A 22,709-nucleotide genomic window follows, 5' to 3' on the forward strand; every position below is an offset into this window, starting at 1 on the left:
AGTCCCAAATCGATTTCCAAAGTGGTTGTACCATTTTACATTCCCATCAGCAGTGTATAAGTGTTCCACTCTCTCCACAGGCTCTCCAACATTTGTTTTGTGTTTTGTGGTTTAATGCCCTCCTTGTTGGAGTGAGATGAAATCTCATTGTAGTTTTGATTTGCATTTCTAATGGCTAATAATCGTGAGCATTTCCTCATGTATCTGTTAGCTACCTGAATGTTTTCTTTAGTGAAGTGTCTGTTCATATCTTTTGCCCATTTTTTAACAGGGTTATTCGTCTTTTTGTAGTTGAGTTTTTGCAGTATCATGTAGATTTTAGAGATCAGGCACTGATCAGAAATATCATAGCTAAAAACTTTTTCCCAGTCTGTAGGTAATCTTTTTATTCTTTTGGTGAAGTCTTTGGATGAACATAGGTGTTTGATTTTTAGCAGCTCCCAGTTGTCTAGTTTTTCTTCTGCATTGTTAGTAATGTTTCGTATACTGTTTATGCCATGTATCAGGGCTCCTAACGTTGCTCCTATTTTCTCTTCCATGACCTTTATCATTTTAGATTTTATATTTAGGTCTTTGATCCATTTTGAGCTCATTTTTGTGCGTGGAGTGAGGTATGGGTCTTGTTTCATTTTTTTGCAGATGGATATCCAGTTATGCCAGCACCATTTGTCAAAAAGATTGTTTTTTCCCCATTTCAGTGTTTTGGGGCCTTTGTCAAATATCAACTGCTCATATGTGGATGGATTTATGTCTGTATTCTCAATTCTGTTCCATTGGTCTATGTACCTGCTGTTGTACCAGTACCAGGCTGTTTTGACTACTGTGGAGGTATAATAGGCTCTAAAATCAGGTGGATCAAGGCCTCCCACTTTGTTCTTCTTTTTCAGTAATGCTTTACTCACCTGGGGCCTCTTTCCCTTCCATATGAAGTTGGTGATTTGTTTCTCCATTTCATTAAAGAATGTCTTTGGAATTTGGATTGGAATTGCATTAAATCTATAGATAGCTTTTGGTAGAATAGACATTTTTACTATGTTAAGTCTTCCTATCCATGAGCAAGGTATGTTTTTCCAAAGCGGCGAGCATGAAAAATTAGACGTGCATATTTCCGGGAGAGCATCTGTGGCATTCATCAGATCATTACAGGGGACTCTGAATGAAATCATGGAGACTCAGTAGCACGGTGGTTAAGTGCTTGGCTGCTAACCAAAAGGTCAGTGGTTGAAACTCACCAGATGCTCCAGGAGAAGGATGTGGCGGTCTGCTTCCATCAGAATTTACAGCCTTGGAAACCCTATGGGGGCAGTTCTACTCTATCCTACAGGGTTGCTATGAGCCAGAATGAAATCAACTCAATGGCAATGGGGTTGGTTTTATATTATGAGCAAAACTGACTCAACAGCACCTAACAACAACAACATGAGCCCCAAGTGAGGCAGCACTGGTTCGGTGATAGAATTCTCACTGTCCATGAGGGATATGCAGGTTTGATTCCTGGCCAATGTACCTAACGCACAGCCACCACCCATCTATTAGTGGTACCTTGTGTGTTTTTATGAAAAGGTTTCAGCAGATCTTCTAGACTAAGATGGACTAGGAAGAAAGGCTTGGGGATCTACTTATGAAAATCAGCCATTGAAAACCCTGTGAATCACAACAGTCCAATCCGTAACTGATCATGAGGATAGCACAGGACTGGGCAGTGTTTCATTCCATTGGGCACGGGACCGCCTTGAGTTGGGGGGGCTTGACACCAACAACAACATGAGCCCCAAAATGTCAAAAACCACTTCTCTGGAACAACAATCCATTTGGCAGAGTCACAGGGGCAACGGTAGACCAATTTCAGGCGAAATCAGAGTAGATCAAGGTCAGGAAAAGGTTTGGGATTCCTATAATAATATACATGCCATGCTGGACACCTGTTATGGATTGAATTGTGTCCCCCCAAAAATGTGTCAATTTGGCTAGGTCATGATTCCCAGTATTGGGTGGTTGTCCTCCATTTTGTGATCTGATATAATTATCCTTCATTTTGTGATGTGTTTTAAACCCTAGCCTGTCTGCCTGTGGTTACGGTTCCATTTGGGAGTGAGTTGTCTGTTATGTTAATGAGGCAAGATTAGGGTGGGATGTATCTTACCAGAGGGTGTGACTTACTAGAGGGTGTTACCACCCTTACCACCCTTATTGAAGTCACACCTTTTACCTTACAAGAGATAAAAGGAGAGGGAAGCAAGCAGAGATAAGGACCTTCACACCACCAAGAAGAGAAGTGAGCAGAGTGTGTTCTTTGGACCTGGGGTCCCTGTGCTGAGAACCTCCTGGAACCAGGAGACACACAGAGAGAGCTGTAATGCCAGAGATGGCACGAGACAGTGAGAAGTGGCGGCTGAGAAATGGCAGCAGTAGAACCAGGAAACGGGGCAAGACAGCGTGGGAACTGACCCTTGGAGTGAGAGACAGTTAAGTGCCTTTAGGCAGGAGGCTTCTTGGTAGAGTGAGGTGCCTCTGGGCACATATCAGTGGAGCTAAAGAACTTTGTAACACTTGCATGAGCAGGGCAGAGGCCAGCCTGAGGGCCAAGGGGTGGAGGGCCAGAGAGAGGCCTGCCTGTGGACACTGTCCTGACGGACATGGACCTTCCTCCAGAGCCAGCAGAGAGACAAAGTCTTCCCCCCAGCTGGAGCTCTAAATTCGGACTTCTAGCCTCCTAAACTGTGAGAAAATAAATTTGTTTGTAAAAGCCATCCACTCATGGTATTTCTGTTAGAGCAGCACTAGATAACTAAGACAATACCTGTGCAGCAGACAAAACAGAGGGACGGGCTTTATTTAAACACAGCGATTTGCACCTCAGATTGTCTTCCAAATTTTTATATACTTTGAAACCAGTCAGTGATCTCAGCATTTTTCCACAAAGGCCATTGTCATAGTTTCCTAGCACTGCCATAACTAAAACGAATCAACCAACCTACCAACAAAAAACCACAAGTGGGTGGCTTTGAGGAACAGACATTTATTTTCTCACAGTTCTGGAGGCTGAAATCAGGGTGTTGGCCATGTTGATTCCTTCTGCGGGCTTCTCTCCTTGTTTCTGGCAACTGCCAGCAATCCTTGGCATTTCTTTTCTGCTTATAGCTGCATCTGTGACCTCCTCCCCTGTGTCTCTGTGTCTGTTCTGCTCTTTTTATAAGACATCATGCAGAAGGGGTTAGTTTTAGGACACACCCTGCTCTGTATAGCCTCATTAACATAACAAAAGAAACCCGATTTCCAAACAGGGTCATATTTACAGGTACAGGGGTTAGGAACGCAACACAACTTTTTGGGGGGACATAATTCATTCCGTAACAGCCACATCCCAGCGCATGGAATAGAATTCTCAAAGAGGCCTCAAGGGAGCACCTGGTTTGATTCTGTATATTGAGGCTTGTGGGTGTGTGAAACTATCCAAGATAGAAAATTATCAAGTCTTTTTGTTTTTTTCTTTAAAGCATTCTAGGAACAATCACTTTATACTCTGAAGCATTTACTATTCTGATAGGTAATTTGCTCTTATGGTATCCTGAGGTTGTTTTATTCCTGCTCATTTTTTTTTTTTTTGCTGCTGATTTATCTTCAAAAGCACAGCCACTGAAAAGATGCTTGACACCATTAATTATTAGGGAAATAAAAATGAAAACCACAATGAGATACTTCTATACACCTATTAGAATGGCTAAAATTAAAAAGACTGACCATACTAAGTGTTGGTGAGGGTGTGGGGGAGCTGGAACTCTTCTGCATTGCTGGTGGGGATGTAAAATGGTGCAATCTTTCTAGAAAACTATTTAGCGGTTTCTTAAAAAGCTAAACATTGACAATAGCAAATCTAAAGATTAAGCAGGAACCTTAGGGGGCTGCGAGTTATGTTGACGTGGGAAGAACAACTACGAAAAATGTGGGTGAGGATGGTTGCACAACTGGAAGAATGTAATCAATGTCACTGAATTGTGGAAACTTGAATTGGTATGTGTTTTTGCCATTTATATTTTCAACAACAACAAAAAATAAATTATTAAAAAGAAAAATTAAACATACACTTACCGTATGATACAGTTATTCTATTCCTTGGTATTTACCCAAGAGAAATGAAAGCATGTGTCCTGACAAAAACCTGAGCATAAATATTCGTAGAAGCTTTATTTGAAAGCAATCCAATGTCCATCAACAAATTACGGTATATCCATACAATGGAAAAATACTCAGCAATAAAAAAGAATGAACTATTCATACACTCAACAATATTGGTGAATCTCAAAATAATTATGCTGAGTGGAAGAAGTCAGGTGAAAAAGAGTTGTAGCCTAAAAAAATGCGAACTAATATACAGCAAAAGAAAGGGATGGAGATGTTCACTATCTTGATCGTGGTGTTGGGTTTCACAGGTGTAGACACACATCAAAACTTAGCAAATTGTAAGATTTAAGTATATGCAGTTTATTGTATGTCAACTTTATCTCATTAAAGTTATTATTTTTTTAAAAAAAAGGATCAGTGCAGTCCTTACTTGTCATGACTCTGTCCAGAACCTTCCATGGTTTACCCAAAGTCTACAGAATCAAGTCCTCCATGATCTGATCCCAAGCTATCTTTCTAGCCTTGTCTCTCAGCAGTGTCCTGAACAAATCCTTTGCCCTAGTCAAACTGTATTCCTTGTTATTCTCCAAGCATAGTTCATGATTTTTCTCTCCTCTACAGCTTTGCTCATGCTATTCCTTTTGCCGAGAACGCCCTCCCCTAAGTACCACTTTCTCTCTGCCTGTTCAAAGTTTACCTATCCTTCAAGGCTTAGCTTAAGGCTCAGCTTGAGAACCTTAATTGAGTTCTTGAGTCAGAAACTATCTTTTTCGTAAACTCTTGTAATGTTTTTTGTGTGGCATTTATCACAGTGTCCTTTGCTTTTTATGTATATAAAAAAACCCACTGCAGTCGAGTCGATTCCAACTCATAGCGACCCTATAGGACAAAGTAGAACTGCCCGATAGTTTCCAAGGAGCGCCTGGCCGATTCAAACTTAACCACTACACCACCAGGGTTTCCTTTTGTATATATGTCTACAATATATAAGTAGATCTCCCTGTTGGGCTATTAGCTTTTTTTGTTTGTATATTATTCAATTGCATTTGTTTATCTTTTGCCTTTTAAAAAAAACTTATTGGGCTTTTGGCAAAAGTTTACAGTGCAAATTAGTTTCTCATTCAAAACTTTATATACACATTGTTTTGTGACATTGGTTGCAATCCCTTCAATATGCCAGCACTCTTCCCCTTTCCCTTTATACTCTGGGTTCCCTGTGTCCATTCCTTCAGGTTTCCTGTCCCTTCCTGCCTTCTCGTCTTTGCTTCTGGGCAGGTGTTGCCCATCTGGTCTCACATACTTGATTGAACTAAGAAGCATGTTCCTCACATGTGTTACTGTGTTTTTTATACCTGTTGCCATCGAGTCGATTCCGACTCATAGTGACCCTGTAGGACAGAGTAGAACTGCCCCATAGGGTTTCCAAGGAGCAGCTTGGATTTGAACGGCTGACCTTTTGGTTAGAAGCCGAGGTCTTAACCACTGCACTACCAGGATATGCCTGTCTGATCTTTGGCTGAAAGGTAGACTTGGGGTGTGGCTTCAGTTCTGAGCTAGCAGGGTGCCCAGGGTAGACTCTTAGCTTCTTGAGGGTAGGGACGATGTGTTTTACTCATTATTTGTATTCCCCAGGCAGGGAACACAAAGTTTTTACTTTTATTATTTTTACAAACAGTAACTAACTAAATAGCCAAAAACACAATTTTCTTAGCATCCTTCCCATAAGAATATCAGATTCTTGAACACTTCCATCACTGTCTTCTTCCTCTTCTTCTCTTTCTTCCCCTCCCCCCCACCCAGTCTGGTCCTCTTCACTCCTCTTTCTCCACTTTCTTCCTCTTCTTCAGGCTGAACCACACTTATCAACTCTTATCTCGAGCCAAGACCTGTTCCTCCCCCTTTTGTTTATGTTGGGAGGACACACGGGTTTGTGTTGGAATTATTGTATGTTTTGTCTACGTAGTAAACACTATCTACTATCCAGTAAATATCAAGCCGTAGCTGCCTTAACTCTTCATATTTAATTTTTCCCCTTTTCTCCAATTTCCTAGCCACAGAGCACAGGGATTAAATCTCAGGCCCCGGAGCCACCAGGCCGGGTCTGAATCCCAACTCCGCCACCTACCGGCTGTGTGACTTCAAACGAGCAACTTAACTCTCAGTTTTGCCACCTGTAAATTAGAGATGTTAATAGTGACTTTGGTTTTTTTAATAGTGACTACATCCGAAGACTGTTTTGAGGATGAAATGAGCTAGTCCATGTTAAGCGTTTAGAACAGTGCCTGGCACCTAGTAAGCACTCAATAGCTATTATTCTCTCCCCTGCACACTAGACGCATTTGGCAAAGAAGTGGTGAGAAACACGGGGTTGGAAAGGGAAATCCAGCAGCCCAGTGCTCAGCCACATCATAATTGTTTGGCGATTGCATTAAAAATACCAATTTCTGGGCCCTGCCCTGAGAGGTTCTGAAGGACCTAGGAATCTACCTTTTTGGTTATGCTTCTCAGGTGCTTTGAACGCACAGCTAGATTTGGGAATCACTGGCATAACAGAAAAGGCACTAAATTTGGGGTAAGGAGCTCAGGGCTCTGGTGGCGTTTCTGCCAGTGACCCAGTGTGTGACTTCTCTGAGACTCTGTTTTCTCAGTCGTAAATGCAGTTAACAAGTTTGATTTGTTCATAGGGCTCCTGTGGGGGTCAAATGCTTAAAGTCATTTCTGCGGGGAAGCTGGCTTTCTGTAGGCAAAGATAAAAGGCTTAGGAATGAGATCGGTCTGGACGTGCATTCCACTTCCCAGGCTGTGGCAGACACTGCCAGTTCCAACACCAGGCTCCTCTTCCTCCTGACAGAATCCTGATTCTGCTTAGGGTGTGAATGTACTCAGCTAGAAACACTCTGCCTTTCAGATTCCCTTGCAGTTAGGGGGTCCATGTGACACAGTTCACTCAGAAGTCTGAGGAAGACTTCTGGGAAGGATTTTGTTTTCCTGACATAGGCAGTGGTTGCTGTCCCTTCCTTTCCCTCTCCTTACCGCCAGGAATGTGGACAAGAGGGCTGAAGGTAAGGCAGCCATTCTGTGCAAATACAGGATGGAGGCCTCCACGCTGAGGATGATGGAACAAAGAGATGAAAAGATTCTATGTCCCTGGTGACATCATCGGGCCCCTACACCAGCTCTGCACTGCCTCTCCCTAGACTTTTTCGTATCATGCTTTAAGTGAAAGTTTACAACTCAAGTTAGTTTCTCATACAAAGATTTATACATTGTTATGTGACCCTAGTTGCTCTCCCTATAAAGTGACAGCACTCTCCCCCTTTCCACCCCAGATTTTCCGGGTCCATTCAGCCAGCTCCTGTCCCTTTGTGCCTTCTCATCTCACCTCCAGACAGGAGCTGCCCATTTAGTCTCATGTATCTACTTGAACTAAGAAGCACACTCTTCACGAGTACCATTTTATGCCCCCTAGACTTCTTATGAGACAAATTAATCCCTAATTGTTCAAGGCAGAGGTAATTTTTTTTGGTTATTTGTACCCTAAAGCTTCCTAACTAATAACCTGTCCATTAGAGAGTTGTGAGAATTAAAAAAGGATAAATACAAAGATCCTAATACCAGTCTGACCCAGTGGGCACTTCTGTCTGTTCTCCTTCTCTAGCTATGAGGCATCTTCTGTCTTTATAAAATGAGGCCCCTTTGAAATCCAGTATCTTCAATTTATCTAATTGAGGCAGAAGAACTGGGCGGTTGGGGCTGGGCCTCTGGAATAAAGAGCTCTTTCCCGGCAGACAGGCAAGGTGCGGGGGGTTGGTAAGGCAGCGACACTAGCCTGCCACTCTCAAAACCCTGCTGAGTGGCTGAGACACCGCTAGCATGTGTGGCCTGGTGCATGGAGACTGACCTGAGCAAAGCTGATGTGAAAAATCTCCACGTGCTCTTATGAGGCACTGTGTGAGTCCAAAGGACATGGACTTGTCCTGGCTTTGATGTAAATATATTGATTCTAAGGACCCTTTCCCCTCAACGCATGCTACACTTCCCATGGTCTTCCGTTATCGGAAACATTAAGTCTCTGGTTGTGAGTGGGTGTTTGGATATCAGTGCGGAGAGGGCGAGAAGCGTTTTGGTTTTCATTACCATTCTCACCTGCCCACAGGTCACCATTTATAGAATGACATTCATGCCTTTATGACCCATGGGAACCTACATGACTCATCTGAGCCAGCCGCCCTCTCTGCCAGCCGAAGCCTGCAGGTCCCCGTTGCCCTCCTGGCCCTGCCGACTCGATGTGGTCATTTTAGCCGTTGCGGAATTCCGCTGCACCAGAGTCTACGCTACTAAAGCTCTCACGAACCTTATACATCCAAATACAGAGAACACAAAGAGATTTCTGTGTTTGTTTTTTTTTAACAAATGTATTCTTCTTCCATTATTCAAAAAAGATTGGATGGCAAAAAGCGAAATCTCCCTTTGCTATAAAAGTAAAGAAAATCATGCAGTGAGAAGGTCCTGTTGAGCCTTCAGCACCGACATGCCTTCTCTTCCTAGGCTCCCTCCAGTCCACAGCAGGATTCTGGCCTCAGCTGACTGAGTCCTGACTAATCCTTTGGCTCCTTCCCAGCAGTGCTGGCTTTCTCTCACCCCTTCCACTCTGAGTGCTCCTCCCTCATGGCCCTTACAAGCCAGTCCCGCTCGGTTCCCTCCTCAGAGTCGCTGGTGTCGCTCGCCTCCATGACCAGCAACTTTGAGTAGTTGATTTTTCGCTCCTGGGGCAGCCTTGCCTGTATGGTGAGGAACAAAACCAGCCAGAGCAGCAGGACCACGCAACAGGCCTGGTAGAGCACAGCCACGCTGGAGTACATCACCACAAAGCCCCCGACAAAGCTGCCCAGGCTAGACCCACCCCCATAAAAGTGGCCTCGGAACATGGCTCTCACAGACCTCTCCGTTCTGGCGGTGGCCTGGTCCTCTAGCGAGGCCCCCACTGCCCACCAAAGAGCACCACTGCTGAGGGCGCTCAAGATCTGGACAGGGAGGACGGACCACCAGTTCCAGAGGAAGGAATAGTAGAGCAGCTGCCCAGCGAGGCAGCCCAGCCCCAGCCCCACTGTGCCCACCCTGGACAGTTTCTTAAGCAATGCAATCTTGAACGAATGAAGTAGAATTTCCCCCAACAAGCTGAGGGCAACTGAGAAACCCATGACCAGCTCACTGCTGCCATGGTCTTTCATGTGCCAGAAGAGAAAATTCTGCACAGTACTGGCGGCAGCTCCCACCAGAAAGACAGTGAAGGCCAAGAGGATGAGACGGGGGTCGCCCCCTATCAGTGACAGTGCTTTGACGGTTTTGTAGCTGGGCTCCCGCCGCCTGCAGATGGGGACAGGAAACGCAATGCTCACCAGTAGGGCTAGGGTGCTGACAAGTGAGTAGCCGTAGAAGTGTACCACACTCCGGGGGCCATTTGTCATCAGAAAGCAGTCCAGCTGCCCCACCAAAGCTGAGATGCCACACACGCCAACTGACATGCCAAGCAACCTCCAGACCCACAGGCTTCGGTAGCGGTCAGTGGCGTCCACAAAGTCCAGGTATTCATAAAGGCTGTCGTCTGCCACCTGCTCCAGGGGGGCTGTCAGCAGCTCCCAGAACGCTATGGACCCCAAGGAGAGGATGAAAGTCCATTGCAACCCTTCCAAGGAGAGGGCCTGGGCTTTCGCCTTGACTACGGACAAGTTGGCTGCTCCCAGCTCTGTACCCTCAGGAAGCAGAGGGAGGGCAGTATGGGCCACCTCAAAAGAAGTAGTGTGATGGAGAACTTGGGATATTGTCCTGGCTCCTTTCGCAGAGTCCACCAAGTACTTGGGCAGATCATTGGATGGCTTTTGGTCACTTTCATCAGGTCCTATTCTGAAGCCAGAGGTTTCCATGATTCCAGTACTCTTGACTAGGAGACTTGGAGGCCTCGCTCGGTGACTTGAGGCCGCCTCTTGTGCTGAGGCGATGTCCACAGTTCGTGAGAGCCCCAGCGGTATGGCTGTGGTGGTCTCGCTGCTGCTTCCATTACAAGAGCGATACACCAGGTCTTTGTCCAAAGGCGGGATCAGGACCATCAGCAGGCTGGCTCCCATCGAGCCCAGCAGCGAGGCTATCAGAAGCACTCTCCTTTTCTGGTAGCTTTTGGCCAGGAAGGCACAGACGGGAGCCCAGAAGGCTGCGATCAGGTGCTTGGTTCCCATTAGGATGCCCACCCAGGGCGCCGTTAGGCCCAGCTGCCTCAGGTAGAGGGTCAGGAACGGGGTCACGCAGGCATCCCGGGCCCCACACACCAGGTGGAAGAGCCGGGCCACCCCCAGCGCCCTGCTGATGTCCCACTGCGGGTTGGCGCTCATGGCTGCCCGGCTTCGACCCGCCAGGCCGGCGAGGGAGCAGCTGGGCGCAGGGCGAGCGAGCGCGGCGCCCTCGCACGCGGGCCCTTCAGGGGGCCTGGGCGGGCGGCGGCGGCCGGGGAGGGCACGGCCCCATTTCCCCGGGACCGGGGCTCGAGGGCCGGGGGCGCGCAGAGAGCCGGCGGCGCCTCAGGCCTCGGACGGCGCCGCAGTCACCGGGCCAACGGCCGCCCCCGCCACGTCAGACCCGGAAGTGGCCCCCGAGGGGCGGGGCGGTGGGCGGGGCCGGGGCACCTGCCGGCCGCACCTGCCCGGGCCCTGACCGCCCGCTACCTGCCCGGCCGCGCGCAGGTGTGCCAGGCTCGCGTCCCGTGGGGCCTGCAGGGCGCGCTCCAAGCCAGGCCACGAGGACCCGCCGGCCTCCGGCTGCCTCGCGTTGTCCCCGGAACCTGGGCTAAATCCCTGAACTGCTTCAGGCAGGTAAAATTGCTCAAAGTGTGGAAGGGGGAACGAGAATGGAATTAATGACTTACACGAGGCCCCTTCAGGTCTTCACGCAAGTGTTCCCTGGGGAGCGACCACCCTCCTAGCCTCAGTGATGGTCTCTGGCCACTCAGGCAGAGGCGAAGCAAGGTGTAGCAGGTAGGGTGCGTGCCCTGAGCGCTGCTTCAGGCGGTGTGCCGATTAGCAGTTTCTACTGGCCATCACAGTTTCCATCGCCAGCTGTGAGAGGTGGTTCAGCAATTCAACACTAATTGCCTTGGGTGCTATTTTCCCTAGATAGGCCACCTAATTATCTGGTTTGCTGTCCGTCTCCATCAGAATCAAAGCACCAGGGGAACAGCACATTTGTCCCCAGGACCTAGAGCTGTTCCATTGTATGCAAGCTGCCCCAGAAGAGGCATGACCTCAGATAACACAATTTTCTTCAGCTGAGACAATCCCCAAAGAGGGCTGACAGCTGAGGGCTGTCTTCCAGTAGCACAGCCAGCAGCTGGGAGGATAAGTCCTTCATTTCTGAAGGGGATCTGGGCAGCGTATCACAGCTTCCACCACTGTATGTTTGTATTGGATAGTTGTTTTTAATCTACACCCAAAGGTGGCCACTTATAGTTGTTGTTAGCTGCCGTCCCATGCGCAATGGAATCTGACCGTTGTGATCCATTGGCTTTTCGATGGCTGGTTTTTTCGAAGTGATCGTCAGGCTCTTCTTCCCCAGAGGTGGTTAAGCTAGCATTTAATCAAGAAGCCACATTCCAGTGCTAATACAAATAGTTCAAAAATCTTTATTTCAAATTAACAGGAGTGGCTTTTTTATTAACTAGCATAACAGGTATTGGAAATAGTTCCTTCCTGGTGAAATTAGTGGTGTCTAAGTCACGTGACTCAGTAATAAATACTTCAGAGGCATTTCTCTCTTTGTGTGAATGGGGTATAAGCATCTAGAGATTCCAGCTACGAGTCGAAATTGACTCAACAGCACTGGGTTAAACTCTTTGGAATGGTGTGGTACGCTTCAGTCTCAAATCATCCAGTGTTCAGCCACTGACTCAAAGAATTCTTGCCGCCTGAATTGGAACATAAGGTAGCTGAGTCCCATCCCTAGAACACTGAAACATTTGCCCTGAGTGAACACTTCACAGACTTGGTCGGAGCACCTACAAGGACAGAGATCTTTGTCTTCTTCAAACTTACAGAACAGGTTGTGTGATTATTTGGGGAAGCGGTTGCCACTTGTCAACAAACGTCTGTGTAATAGAATCTGGTCTGTGACTTGCTTTCAGTGGCAGAGAGGTTGTTGGGGAGGAGACCCAGAGCCCTCAGCTAATTGTACCTATTGCGATTCAGTTGATTCCAACTCATGGAGACTCCATGTATTACGGAGTAGAACTGCTCCATAGGGTTTTCGGGGCTGTAATCTTTATGGAAGCAGATCGCCAGGCCTTTTTCTTCTACGGTCTGCTGAGTGGGTTTGAACCGCCAACCTTTTGGTGAGTAGTCGAGCATAATCCATTTGCATCACTCAGGGACTTCACCTAACTCTAACAATTGCTAAACTCTGTTCTTTACAGAAAGAACCTAGTAAGTGCCCAAATTGATATGAGTCAGTTCACATCATCCCCAATGGCAGAAAACGAAGAAGGCTAGCCCCCTCCAAGTAAACTCACTCAGATTCAGTGATTTCTCAGTCAACTCAGGCTTAAAGCCAACTCAGTCACATAGAAGACTGACTCCCTCCCCTCCTTGGGTTCTGCAGGGGAGTAGCTACATGGGAAGACATCACCCATTCCTAGGTCTTGCTCTGTCCTGGGCTGATGTCCACTGAGGGGCAGGTACTTCTTCAGGCTGGTATCCACTGGGTACTCACGTTTCCCATCTGGCCACTGGTCCCATGGTCCAAACTGCTGCCCATATTTTCTCCAGCTGCACCGCTTTGCCATAACTGTGAGACCCCTTGGGCTTGTCTGCTTTCAGCTACCTGAGAACCCCCTTATCTGCTTCCCATGCTCCATGAGGCACAGGGAACTTCTCTAAGGCTGCCCGAGGGCCCATCTGCAGAGGCAGCCCTGGCAGCTCCCCTTCCCTGGTCTCCTAGCCATGGAGAGTGTATTCTGGGGTGCCACAAGGCCAAGAGTGCCCACCCCTCTACTCTTGGATTCTCAAACTTAAAGGGATTTTTCTACCACCCCACTGTCCCCTGGGAGTCCGCCAGGAATAGGGATGGACTTAATTAAGTCCAAGCCTTTATATATTCTCTATGCGACTTTTTCTTCAACCCCTTACCTAATCTTGGGGGTAGGGCCACTAGTTCTTCGTCATTTCTCTTTCCTGTTTTATACCTTAATAGAAATTTTTGAATCAAAAGCCAAACACTTTGATATCTTTAATCTCTGACTCCTCTGAAACCACCCCACATCCCCACATCCCCACCTCCACTTTGGGACAATGTTGGTCAGGAGAGCTAGTCCCTGGGCTGACATGGCTGAGCAGGCAGACGGAACACACCAGTTAATACTTCACAAAACTCTCTTAGCCGGCCTAAGTGGGTTCACTAAGTTGTATTAAGAACCACCAGCCTGGTTTCTATTCAAATACCAACACTGTTGGGTATTAGATGAAACAGTAATGCGTTAGTGTGCATTTATTGACTCTGACATTTCCCTCCCAACCAGGGGTAGGTGGGGTGGGCAGTGACCCAGGAGAGGGAAGGGGACAGACTTGGGAGGGAGGAGGTGCAGTGGCCTTTACCCACTTCCCATTTTCTCCAGGGTCACAGGACCATGACCAAACAGCAGCTCTAACTTTGGTTTAAGGGATAGGTGGGGAGTGTGAGTGCGAGAAGGGGGATTTTAAAATAAATGAAGGCGTGGACGTTTGTGCTAGGAGTTGGGCTTTGTGTGTGTTCACTCATGTGGCTGCAGCTTCGCCTCGGGCCTGTGTGGCCCTTCCCCACCACAGACCTCATGGCCAGGCTCCTTGTGCTCCAGGCTCTCCTGGTCAGACCCCGTGGCCAGGTCCCTGAGCTCTAGGCTCTCCTGGTCAGACCCTGTGGCCAGGTCCCCAGAGCTCCAAGCTCTCCTGGTCAGACCCCATGGCCAGGTCCCCTGAGCTCCAGGCTCTCCTGGTCAGACCCCATGGCCAGGTCCCTGTGCTCCAGGTTCTCCTGGTCAGGGCAGCAGCGGGCCAGAGGAGCTGGGCCTCATCCTGGCTGTTGGTGAGTGGGTAGTGTGTCCTTCCTCTTGGGCGCTCTGCTCTCAGCCTCTGCTCCTCCACTGGCCCCGTACAGGGGCAGATTAACCAGTAAGCAAGGTACGCAGGGGCTTACTTGTACTTAAGCCGCTGCGTACCTTGCTTATTGGGTAATCCATCCCAGCCCCCGCGGCTCACTGGACGATGCCAGAGAATGTATTGATGGGCATCAGGAGGGGCTTGGGCTTGGCTTGGGCTGTTTCCATTTCTTTCTGCTGGTGTAAACTGAGCCACGGTGCCTTGGACTTCAGGGCCCCGGAACACGGCTCTGGGCAGGGAGCAACTTCAAATCTGTGGGTGGAGAGAGGCCAGGTCAGGTGACAAATCTCTGAGGGGTCAAGTCTGTCCAGGGCATTTTAAAGGTAGACCCTTTATTGTAGGGATATAGAGGAGGGGCCCTCACAGAGGGAAGAGGGAGAGTCAGGATGAGAACAAGCATGCTGGGTCTGACACCTGCAGAGGGGGCGAAGCCTGGGTGTAGGACACTCTGTGCCTTCCTTCACCAAATGCGCCTACCCAGGTGAAAGCACCAAGGGTCACATTAACTGGGGCATAGATGCCACAGAAGGCCAGCCTGATTTGGAGAGGCCATTGCTGGCAGAAGGGATGGGTCAGAGGACTGCATGCTGAGTGTGTATGTATAGGAATCTTGGGAAATTTCTAATGTCAGCTGCTGCCCAGTGTCAGTCATTCATCTGCCTCTTCTTCCTGGACTCAAGTCATAGGGCAGTGGCCCAAGTCCATGCCCATCAGACCACCTGCTTGGCCAGAGGATCTGCCTCTGGTAGCTGTCCTGGGCTGGAAGCAGGAGATGGCAGGAGCTGGGCCCCATGGGGCCTGGAGCCTTAGGCGTGGCAGGCCCAGACTCACCTGACCACATCCTTAAAGGTGCGCCGATTGTCCTTGTCCAGTGACAGTGTCAGCAGCTTCTGGTCCTGGCTCTGGATCTGGATATTGGCTGTCCGGAAGGTGTTCGTCACTGTCTGCGACAAAGAGACAGCACACATGAGCGTCACCTGTATTTAGCACGTGACCCTGCCAATATCCCCAACCCCAAAGTCTGGGTGTTCCAGCACATCAGCCCCCCAGGGTCTCTTCCTGCAAGTGACTCGGCAGTGACAACCCTGCAGAAACTGCTTCTAAGCTGCCCTCACCCTTGGGTCTGCAGCTCTTTTCCCAACCCGCTGTCCTTAATCTTGAACAGAAACTGGAAAGCTGGGAATGGTGCTTGCAAGGTTATCAAGTGAGCTGAGTTTGAGATGCTGATTTATTTAACTCACATTTTCTGAGTACCTCCTAGACGACAGGCATGCTGTTATGTATGGGATCTCGGGGACATGTCAGGAGTTTTATAAGTCCTGACCCTAGTTCTTAGCGATAGATTACACATGAAATTATTTACCTGGGCAGAGACAGAGGGTCTAGAAAGTAGCTAAGCATCCCCATGCCTCAAACCAGGCCTGCATCCAGGGCACTTGCTTCAGCTTATACCATGGGATTAGTCTGTGGAGCCACACAGGTAGACAGACTCCTTGCTCTGCATAGGTGGCCTGGAGCAAGGTGTTCCCACCTTCCACTCTCCAGAGCACTGCTCGGCTTCTCTGCAAAGTACCCAGGCCCAAAGGAAAGCAGTCTCCAGGCAGCCCTCCAACCCCAACCTGTGGGGGCTGCTCCAGAGAGGCCCTTCCCATTGGGCAGAGGATCTGGCGGGTCTTGCGTTCCAGGCTGCCATTCTCGGTCACCTCTCTGGCCCATTCCACATGCAGACTGCTGCTCTGTGTAATTTACCACCACAGAACACGTGAGTTGCCAGGGGCCTTAGAGTCTACCCCATTCAGCTGTTCTCAGCCCTGGTTGCTCATGAGAATCACCTTTCAAACAATATAATTAGAGATTTTTATTTAAGTGCTCTGGAGTTGAGCCTAGGTATGGATATACTGATTTTTTTAAAGCTTTTTAGGTATAGCCAAGGAGTCCGTGGTTGGCACAAACGGTTAAGCACTTGGCTACTAGCCCAAAGGTTGGCAGTTCAAATCTACCCAAAAGAAAGGCCTGGCAATCTACTTCTGAAAAATCATAGCTGTTGAAAATCCTGTGGGGCACAGTTCTACTCTGATACACGTGGGGCTCCGTGAGCTGGAATCGACTCCACGGCAGCTGGTTACCTTGTAGGACTGCTGTGAAGATTAAATGAGACAGCATATGTTAAGTGTTTGGAACATGGTAGTTGGTTGTTTATTATTACTATGACTTTTATTTTAATTTTCCAGTTAGGAGTTGAGCATATGGAATGGACTGCCTAAGGCAGCCTCGTTGTCAGAGGGGAGGAGGAATCCACTGTGGATTCTTTCTGTCCTCACGTTGTCTCCAAGCCCAGGTCCCCTCCTGCTACCACCATATTGTTAGATTCCTGGCTGAGTCTGAACAGGAGGGTTGTGAGTAAAGACAGAAGAATTCACCAGCATCTTTACCCAGACAGTGGGGAGCCCATGGCACACATGGGAGAGGGGACTTCCCAGCTCCTGTGCAACAGAACCCGTGGCAGCTCTGTGGCCTGGAGCCTCCAGCCCTGACGGGCAGCTGTGTGTGGAGGGCAGGCAGTGGACACTGACAGACAGCTGATGGGGTGGTGGCCAGCACTGGGATGTCCTCTGTGACCTTCCAGAAATTCCTGGAGAGGCTTTGCAGGGAGGCTGCTAACCTGCATGAGCTGGGACTTGGGGGACAGCCAGGGGCATTCACTTTATGCTAGGTAATAGCCCCCACTTGAACCGAGTCCAGCTGGTGAGGCTGAGGGACACTCCAGGTTCCTACAAGTGAGGAGACCCAGGTCCAGAGGGGCTGAATGTGACCTGTCAAAGGCTTCATGGTGGGAGGTGTTGGACCGGGTGCTTGATTCTCAACTCTGTGCTCTTTCTACTGTGTCAGGCTGCTCTGGTGTCTCCTGTTGGATCTGAGCCTCCCTGACCCTGCCAGCAGGCCTGCCTCTTCCTCTAGGCAATTGGGACCTCCTCCCACATCCCTGAAGGGTAGGTCTCTTATTTCCCCTTTGTGATCAGCACTGCTAGACACACCCTGTAGTAGTAGTAGTAGTATCAGTAGTACTGTCTGTCAGTTTGTCGTACTGTGGAGGCTTGCATGTTGCTGCAATGCTGGAAGCTATGCCACCGGTATTCAGACACCAGCAGAGTCACCCATGGAGGACAGGTTTCAGCTGAGCTTCCAGACTAAGGCAGACTAGGAAGAAGGACCCGGCGGTGTACTTCTGAAAAGCATTAGCCAGTGAAAACCTTATGAATACCAGCGGAACATTGTCTGATATAGTGCTGGAAGATGAGCCCCCCAGGCTGGAAGGCACTCAAAAGATGACTGGGGAAGAGCTGCCTCCTCAAAGTAGAGTCGACCTTAATGACATGGATGGAGTAAAGCTTTCAGGACTTTCATTTGCTGATGTGGCATGACTCAAAATGAGAAGAAATAGCTGCAAACATCCATTAATAATCAGAACCTGGAATGTACGAAGTATGAATCTAGGAAAATTGGAAATCATCAAAAATGAAATGGAACACATAAACATTGATATCCTCGGGATTAATGAGCTGAAATGGACTGTTATTGGCCATTTTGAATCAGACAATCATGTAGTCTACTATGCTGGGAATGACAACTCGAAGAGGAATGGTGTTGCATGCATCGTCAAAAAGAACGTTTCAAGATGTATCCTGAAGTACAATGCTGTCAGTGATAGGATAATATCCATACACCTACTAGGAAGACCAGTTAATACGACTATTATTCAAATTTACGCACCAACCACTAGGGCCAAAGATGAAGAAATAAAAGATTTTAATCAGCTGCTGCAGTCTGAAATTGATTGAACATGCAATCAAGATGCAGTAATAATTACTGTCGATTGGAATGCGAAAGTTGGAAACAAAGAAGAAGGATCAGTATTTGGAAAATATGGCCTTGGTGATAGAAACAATGCTGGAGATCGAATGATAGAATTTTGCAAGACCAACAACTTCTTCAATGCAAATACCTTCTTTCACCAACATAAATGGCGACTATGCACATGGACCTTGCCACATGGAACACACAGAAATCAAATTGACTACATCTGTGGAAAGAGATGATGGAAAACCTCAATATCATCAGCCAGAACAAGGCCAGGGGCAGACTGTGGAACAGACCATCAATTGCTCATATGCAAGTTCAAGCTGAAACTGAAGAAAATCAGAGTAAGTCCACGAGAGCCAAATTATGACCTTGAGTATATCCCACCTGAATTTGGAGACCATCTGAAGAACAGATTTGACACATTGAACACTAGTGACCAAATACCAGACGAGTTGTGGAATGACATCGAGGACATCATCCATGAAGAAAGCAAGAGGTCACTGAAAAGACAGGAAAGAAAGAAAAGACCAAGGTGGATGTCAGAGGAGACTCTGAAACCTGCTCTCCAACGTCGAGCAGCTAAAGCAAAAGGAAGAATTGATGAAGTAAAAGAACTGAACAGAAGATTTTAAAGGGCGACTCGAGAAGACAAAGTAAAGTATTATAATGACATGTGCAAAGAGCTGGAGATGGAAAACCAAAAGGGAAGAACACACTCGGCGTTTCTCAAGCTGAGAGAACTGAAGAAAAAATTCAAGCCTCAAGTTGCAATAGTGAAGGATTCCATGGGGAAAATATTAAACAACGCAGGAAGCATCAAAAGAAGATGGAAGGAAGACGCAGAGTCATTATACCAAAAACAATTAGTCGATGTTCAACCATTTCAAGAGGTAGCATATGATCAGGAACCGATGGTACTGAGGGAAGAAGTCCAAGCTGCTCTGAAGGCACTGGCAAAAAACAAGACTACAGGAATTGATGGAATATCAATTGAGATGTTTCAACAAACAGATGCAGCGCTGGAGGTGCTCACTCGTCTATGCCAAGAAACATGGAAGACAGCTTCCTGGCCAACTGACTGGAAGAGATACATATTTATGCCTATTCCCAAGAAAGGTGATCCAACCGAACGTGGAAATTATAGAACAATATCATTAATATCACATGCAAGCAAAATTTTGCTGAAGATCATTCAGAAACGGTTGCAGCAGTATATCGACAGGGAACTGTCAGAAATTCAGGCTGGTTTCAGAAGAGGATGTGGAACCAGGGATATCATTGCTGATGTCAGATGGATCCTGGCTGAAAGCAGAGAATACCAGAAGAATGTTTACCTGTGTTTTATTGACTATGCAAAGACATTCAACCGTGTGGATCATAACAAACTACAGATAATATTGCGAAGAATGGGAATTCCAGAACACTTAATTGTGCTCATAAGGAACCTTTACATAGATCAAGAGGTGGTTGTTCAGATAGAACAAGGGGATACTGATTGGTTTAAAGTCAGGAAAGGTGTGCGTCAGGGTTGTATTCTTTCACCATACCTATTCAATCTGTATGCTGAGCAAATAATACGAGAAGCTGGACTATATGAAGAAGAACAGGGCATCAGGATTGGAGGAAGACTCATTAACAACCTGCGTTATGCAGATGACACAACCTTGCTTGCTGAAAGTGAAGAGGATTTGAAGCACTTACTAATGAAGATCAAAGACCACAGCCTTCAGTATGGATTGCACCTCAACATAAAGAAAACAAAAATCCTCACAACTGGACCAATGAGCAACATCATGATAAATGGAGAAAAGACTGAAGTTGTCAAGGATTTCATTTTACTTGGATCCACAATCAACAACTATGGAAGCAGCAGTCAAGAAATCAAACAACGCATTGCATTGGGTAAATCTGCTGCAAAGGACCTCTTTAAAGTGTTGAAGAGCAAAGATGTCACCTTGAAGACTAAGGTGCGCCTGACCCAAGCCATGGTATTTTCAATTGCGTCATATGCATGTGAAAGCTGGACAATGAATAAGGAAGATCAAAGAAGAACTGATGCCTTTGAATTGTGGTGTTGGCGAAGAATATTGAATATACCATGGACTGCCAAAAGAACGAACAAATCTGTCTTAGAAGAAGTACAACCAGAATGCTCCTTAGAAGCAAGGATGGCGAGGCTGAATCTTCCATACTTTGGACATGTTGTCAGGAGGGATCAGTCCCTGGAGAAGGACATCATGCTTGGCAGAGTACAGGGTCAGCGGAAAAGAGGAAGACCCTCAATGAGGTGGATTGACACAGTGGCTGCAACAATGAGCTCAAGCATAACAACAAATGTGAGGATGGCTCAGGACCGGGCAGTGTTTCATTCTGATGTGCGTAGGGTCGCTATGAGTTGGAACTGACTCGACGGCACCTAACAACAACAACAGACACACCCTACCTGTTGGCTCTGGCCCTTAAACACAATGAGGGTCTTGGATTTCAGTCTGAGCACAGCTGTAGGGGTCAGTTGAAAGAACCAGATGCAGAATTGCCAAGGGTCCAGTCTCACAAGACAAGAGTGTGGGCAAAGTGCTACTAATTGCCTCCTCTTCTCTCTCGGTGGCTTCCCGACTTCTACACCCCAAAGCCCCGGTTCTACTGTTCCTGCTTTGTTTCCCATTACTTTCTATATCAAGCTTCCAATCCTGCCAAGGTAGTGCAATTGCTGACCCTGAAACTCACCAAGCCAGCCACAGTGCCCTTGCCCATGCTGCTCTCCGAGCAAGGAAGGCCTTCAGCCTGGCTCACCATGAACTTCTCCTGCTGCTCAGTGTTTATCCTCTGGTTCACTTGGACAAAACGCGCATGCTGACCTGTGTGGGCTCCAAGCAGAAAGCACGGGCTACTGGAATTCCCCCTAGCAGGTCAGTGCAGGGATAAAAGAGAACTTGCTTGGGTGATAAGTTTAGATTTTGAAAAAGCCCCTGACCAGGTTATTTAAAGAGATTATTAGAAGCAAAAACTATTGTAAGGAAGTGGCATTGAAAGAGGAACCACAACTTAAGGGTAAATGGGTCCACCTTGGAGCTTAAAGCTTTAATACCTGGTTGCCCTATAGAAAGGTTCCTGGAGTAGTGGAAACAGTTATTGCGCTCAGCTCCTAACCAAAAGGTTAAAGGTTTGGGTCCACCCAGAGGTACCTTGGGAGAAAGGCCTGGAGAGCTACTTCTGAAAAATCAGTCACTGAAAACCCTGTGGACCACACTTCTACTCTGACACACGTGGGGGTACCATGAGTCAGAATTAACAGCAATTGGCACTGGCCCTATACCAAAAAAGACCAAACCCTATAGTGACCCTATAGGACAGAGTACAACTGCCCCGTAGGGTTACCAAGGAGCAGATGGACTGGCCCTATAGAAAGGCAGATTTCAATTCAAAACTGTAGATCTCTCAGCCGGTCGGAGGTCTCCTACAGCGGATAGCCCACCTCAGGAGAAGTGAGCTTCTGATTCAGGGATGAGATCTTCTAGAGGGGGTAGGATGGACTAGAGACTCAGCGTCCAGTGAGTTCCTACTACACGCCGGACACCACACTGAGTGCTGGGGACAACGAGGGTGACTAAGATGTGGGCCCTGAGCTCAGGGAGCTCACAGCCACTAACACAAAAAGATCACGTTATTGACAGTGTTGCAGATGGTTCATGGCTGTGCCTCCGGGACCCTGTGGGACCACGGAGATAGGGCAGAAGTCCCTAGGCCGCGGACAATTCCACTGCTTCAGGCAGCTTGCTTGGCCCGCCGCTTACCTTTACTTTACGGTCCCGGTTCTTTTGCTTGGCACGCCCCATAACTTTTCATTAAAATCCTGATTCCCCTCTCTTTAACTGCTGCCCCCAAGCTAGAGGAAATTAGGTGCTACATTGAGATTCAGGATAACTTTTAAGCTCACTAAATACCTCATACATAGTAACCTCCTCACCTCTGGGTTTAGCCACCATTTTCTGAACATGTGACGCGTGAGCTTATATGTAATCCCCATGGCACCTTCGTAGTATGATTAAGAGTGTTGCTGACGTAACTTGAATGAACTTCCTACTTGTAAACCCCTTAAAAGTAATCTTTCCCCTCGCCTTTGCTAAGCAGTCTTGGCAGCAGCAACCGCAACTGCTCCTTTCCTTGCACAATGAATTAAAGGTACCTTTCTACTCTCCTACCTTGGTCTCACTGAGCAGAACCTGGGGTTTTCACCTGGCAACAACAGAGTCAGGGTAGAGGTGTGAGGGAAGAGTGGGAACAGGGTACAGGATGTACAAGGAAGGGGGAGGAGTGGCAGGAAAGGTCTCTCAGGGGAGATGACACCCAAGTTTCATCTTGAAGGGTGAGTAGGAGTTAGACAAAGAAGGTGGAGAAGAGGAAGGGAGGAATCGCACTGCAGGCTGAGGGAACAGCGTGAGCAAAGGCACAGAGGTTGACTGCTGGAACTATCCAAAAAAACGGTTGCTATGGTGAGCCCGTGGGTGTCAGAGTAGAACTGTGCTCCATAGGGTTTTCAATGGCTGATTTTTT

At 47.7% G+C, this 22,709-nt stretch overlaps 2 protein-coding genes across 6 annotated transcripts in view; both read right to left on the reverse strand.

The window, feature by feature from the left end:
* Positions 1–5,918: 5,918 nt before the first annotated feature.
* MFSD6L (major facilitator superfamily domain containing 6 like) lies at positions 5,919–10,546 on the reverse strand. Its single transcript, XM_010596607.3, has one exon. The coding sequence runs from the start codon at positions 10,506–10,508 to the stop codon at positions 8,760–8,762; it is 1,749 nt and encodes a 582-aa protein (XP_010594909.1). The 5' UTR covers positions 10,509–10,546; the 3' UTR covers positions 5,919–8,759.
* Positions 10,547–10,926: 380 nt separating this feature from the next.
* Positions 10,927–22,709, reverse strand: part of PIK3R6 (phosphoinositide-3-kinase regulatory subunit 6) — a 114,146-nt gene continuing 102,363 nt past the window's right edge. For 4 of the 5 annotated variants that reach the window (XM_064271769.1, XM_064271767.1, XM_023556446.2 and 1 more), the window contains 2 exons: positions 15,126–15,238; positions 10,927–14,546 (listed from right to left, as the gene is read on the reverse strand). In XM_064271769.1, the coding sequence (XP_064127839.1) occupies positions 14,390–14,546; positions 15,126–15,238 (270 nt within the window). In that variant the 3' untranslated portion in view covers positions 10,927–14,389. The other variant, XM_064271768.1, reaches the window with a different exon arrangement.

Source organism: Loxodonta africana, chromosome 18 (genome assembly GCF_030014295.1).
Source record: "Loxodonta africana isolate mLoxAfr1 chromosome 18, mLoxAfr1.hap2, whole genome shotgun sequence".
NCBI classification, from domain to species: Eukaryota; Metazoa; Chordata; class Mammalia; order Proboscidea; family Elephantidae; genus Loxodonta; species Loxodonta africana.

Coding starts and splice junctions, on each gene's coding strand:
- MFSD6L (XM_010596607.3), bottom strand. CDS start 10,508: ATGAGCGCCAACCCGCAGTGGGACATCAGCAGGGCGCTGGGGGTGGCC.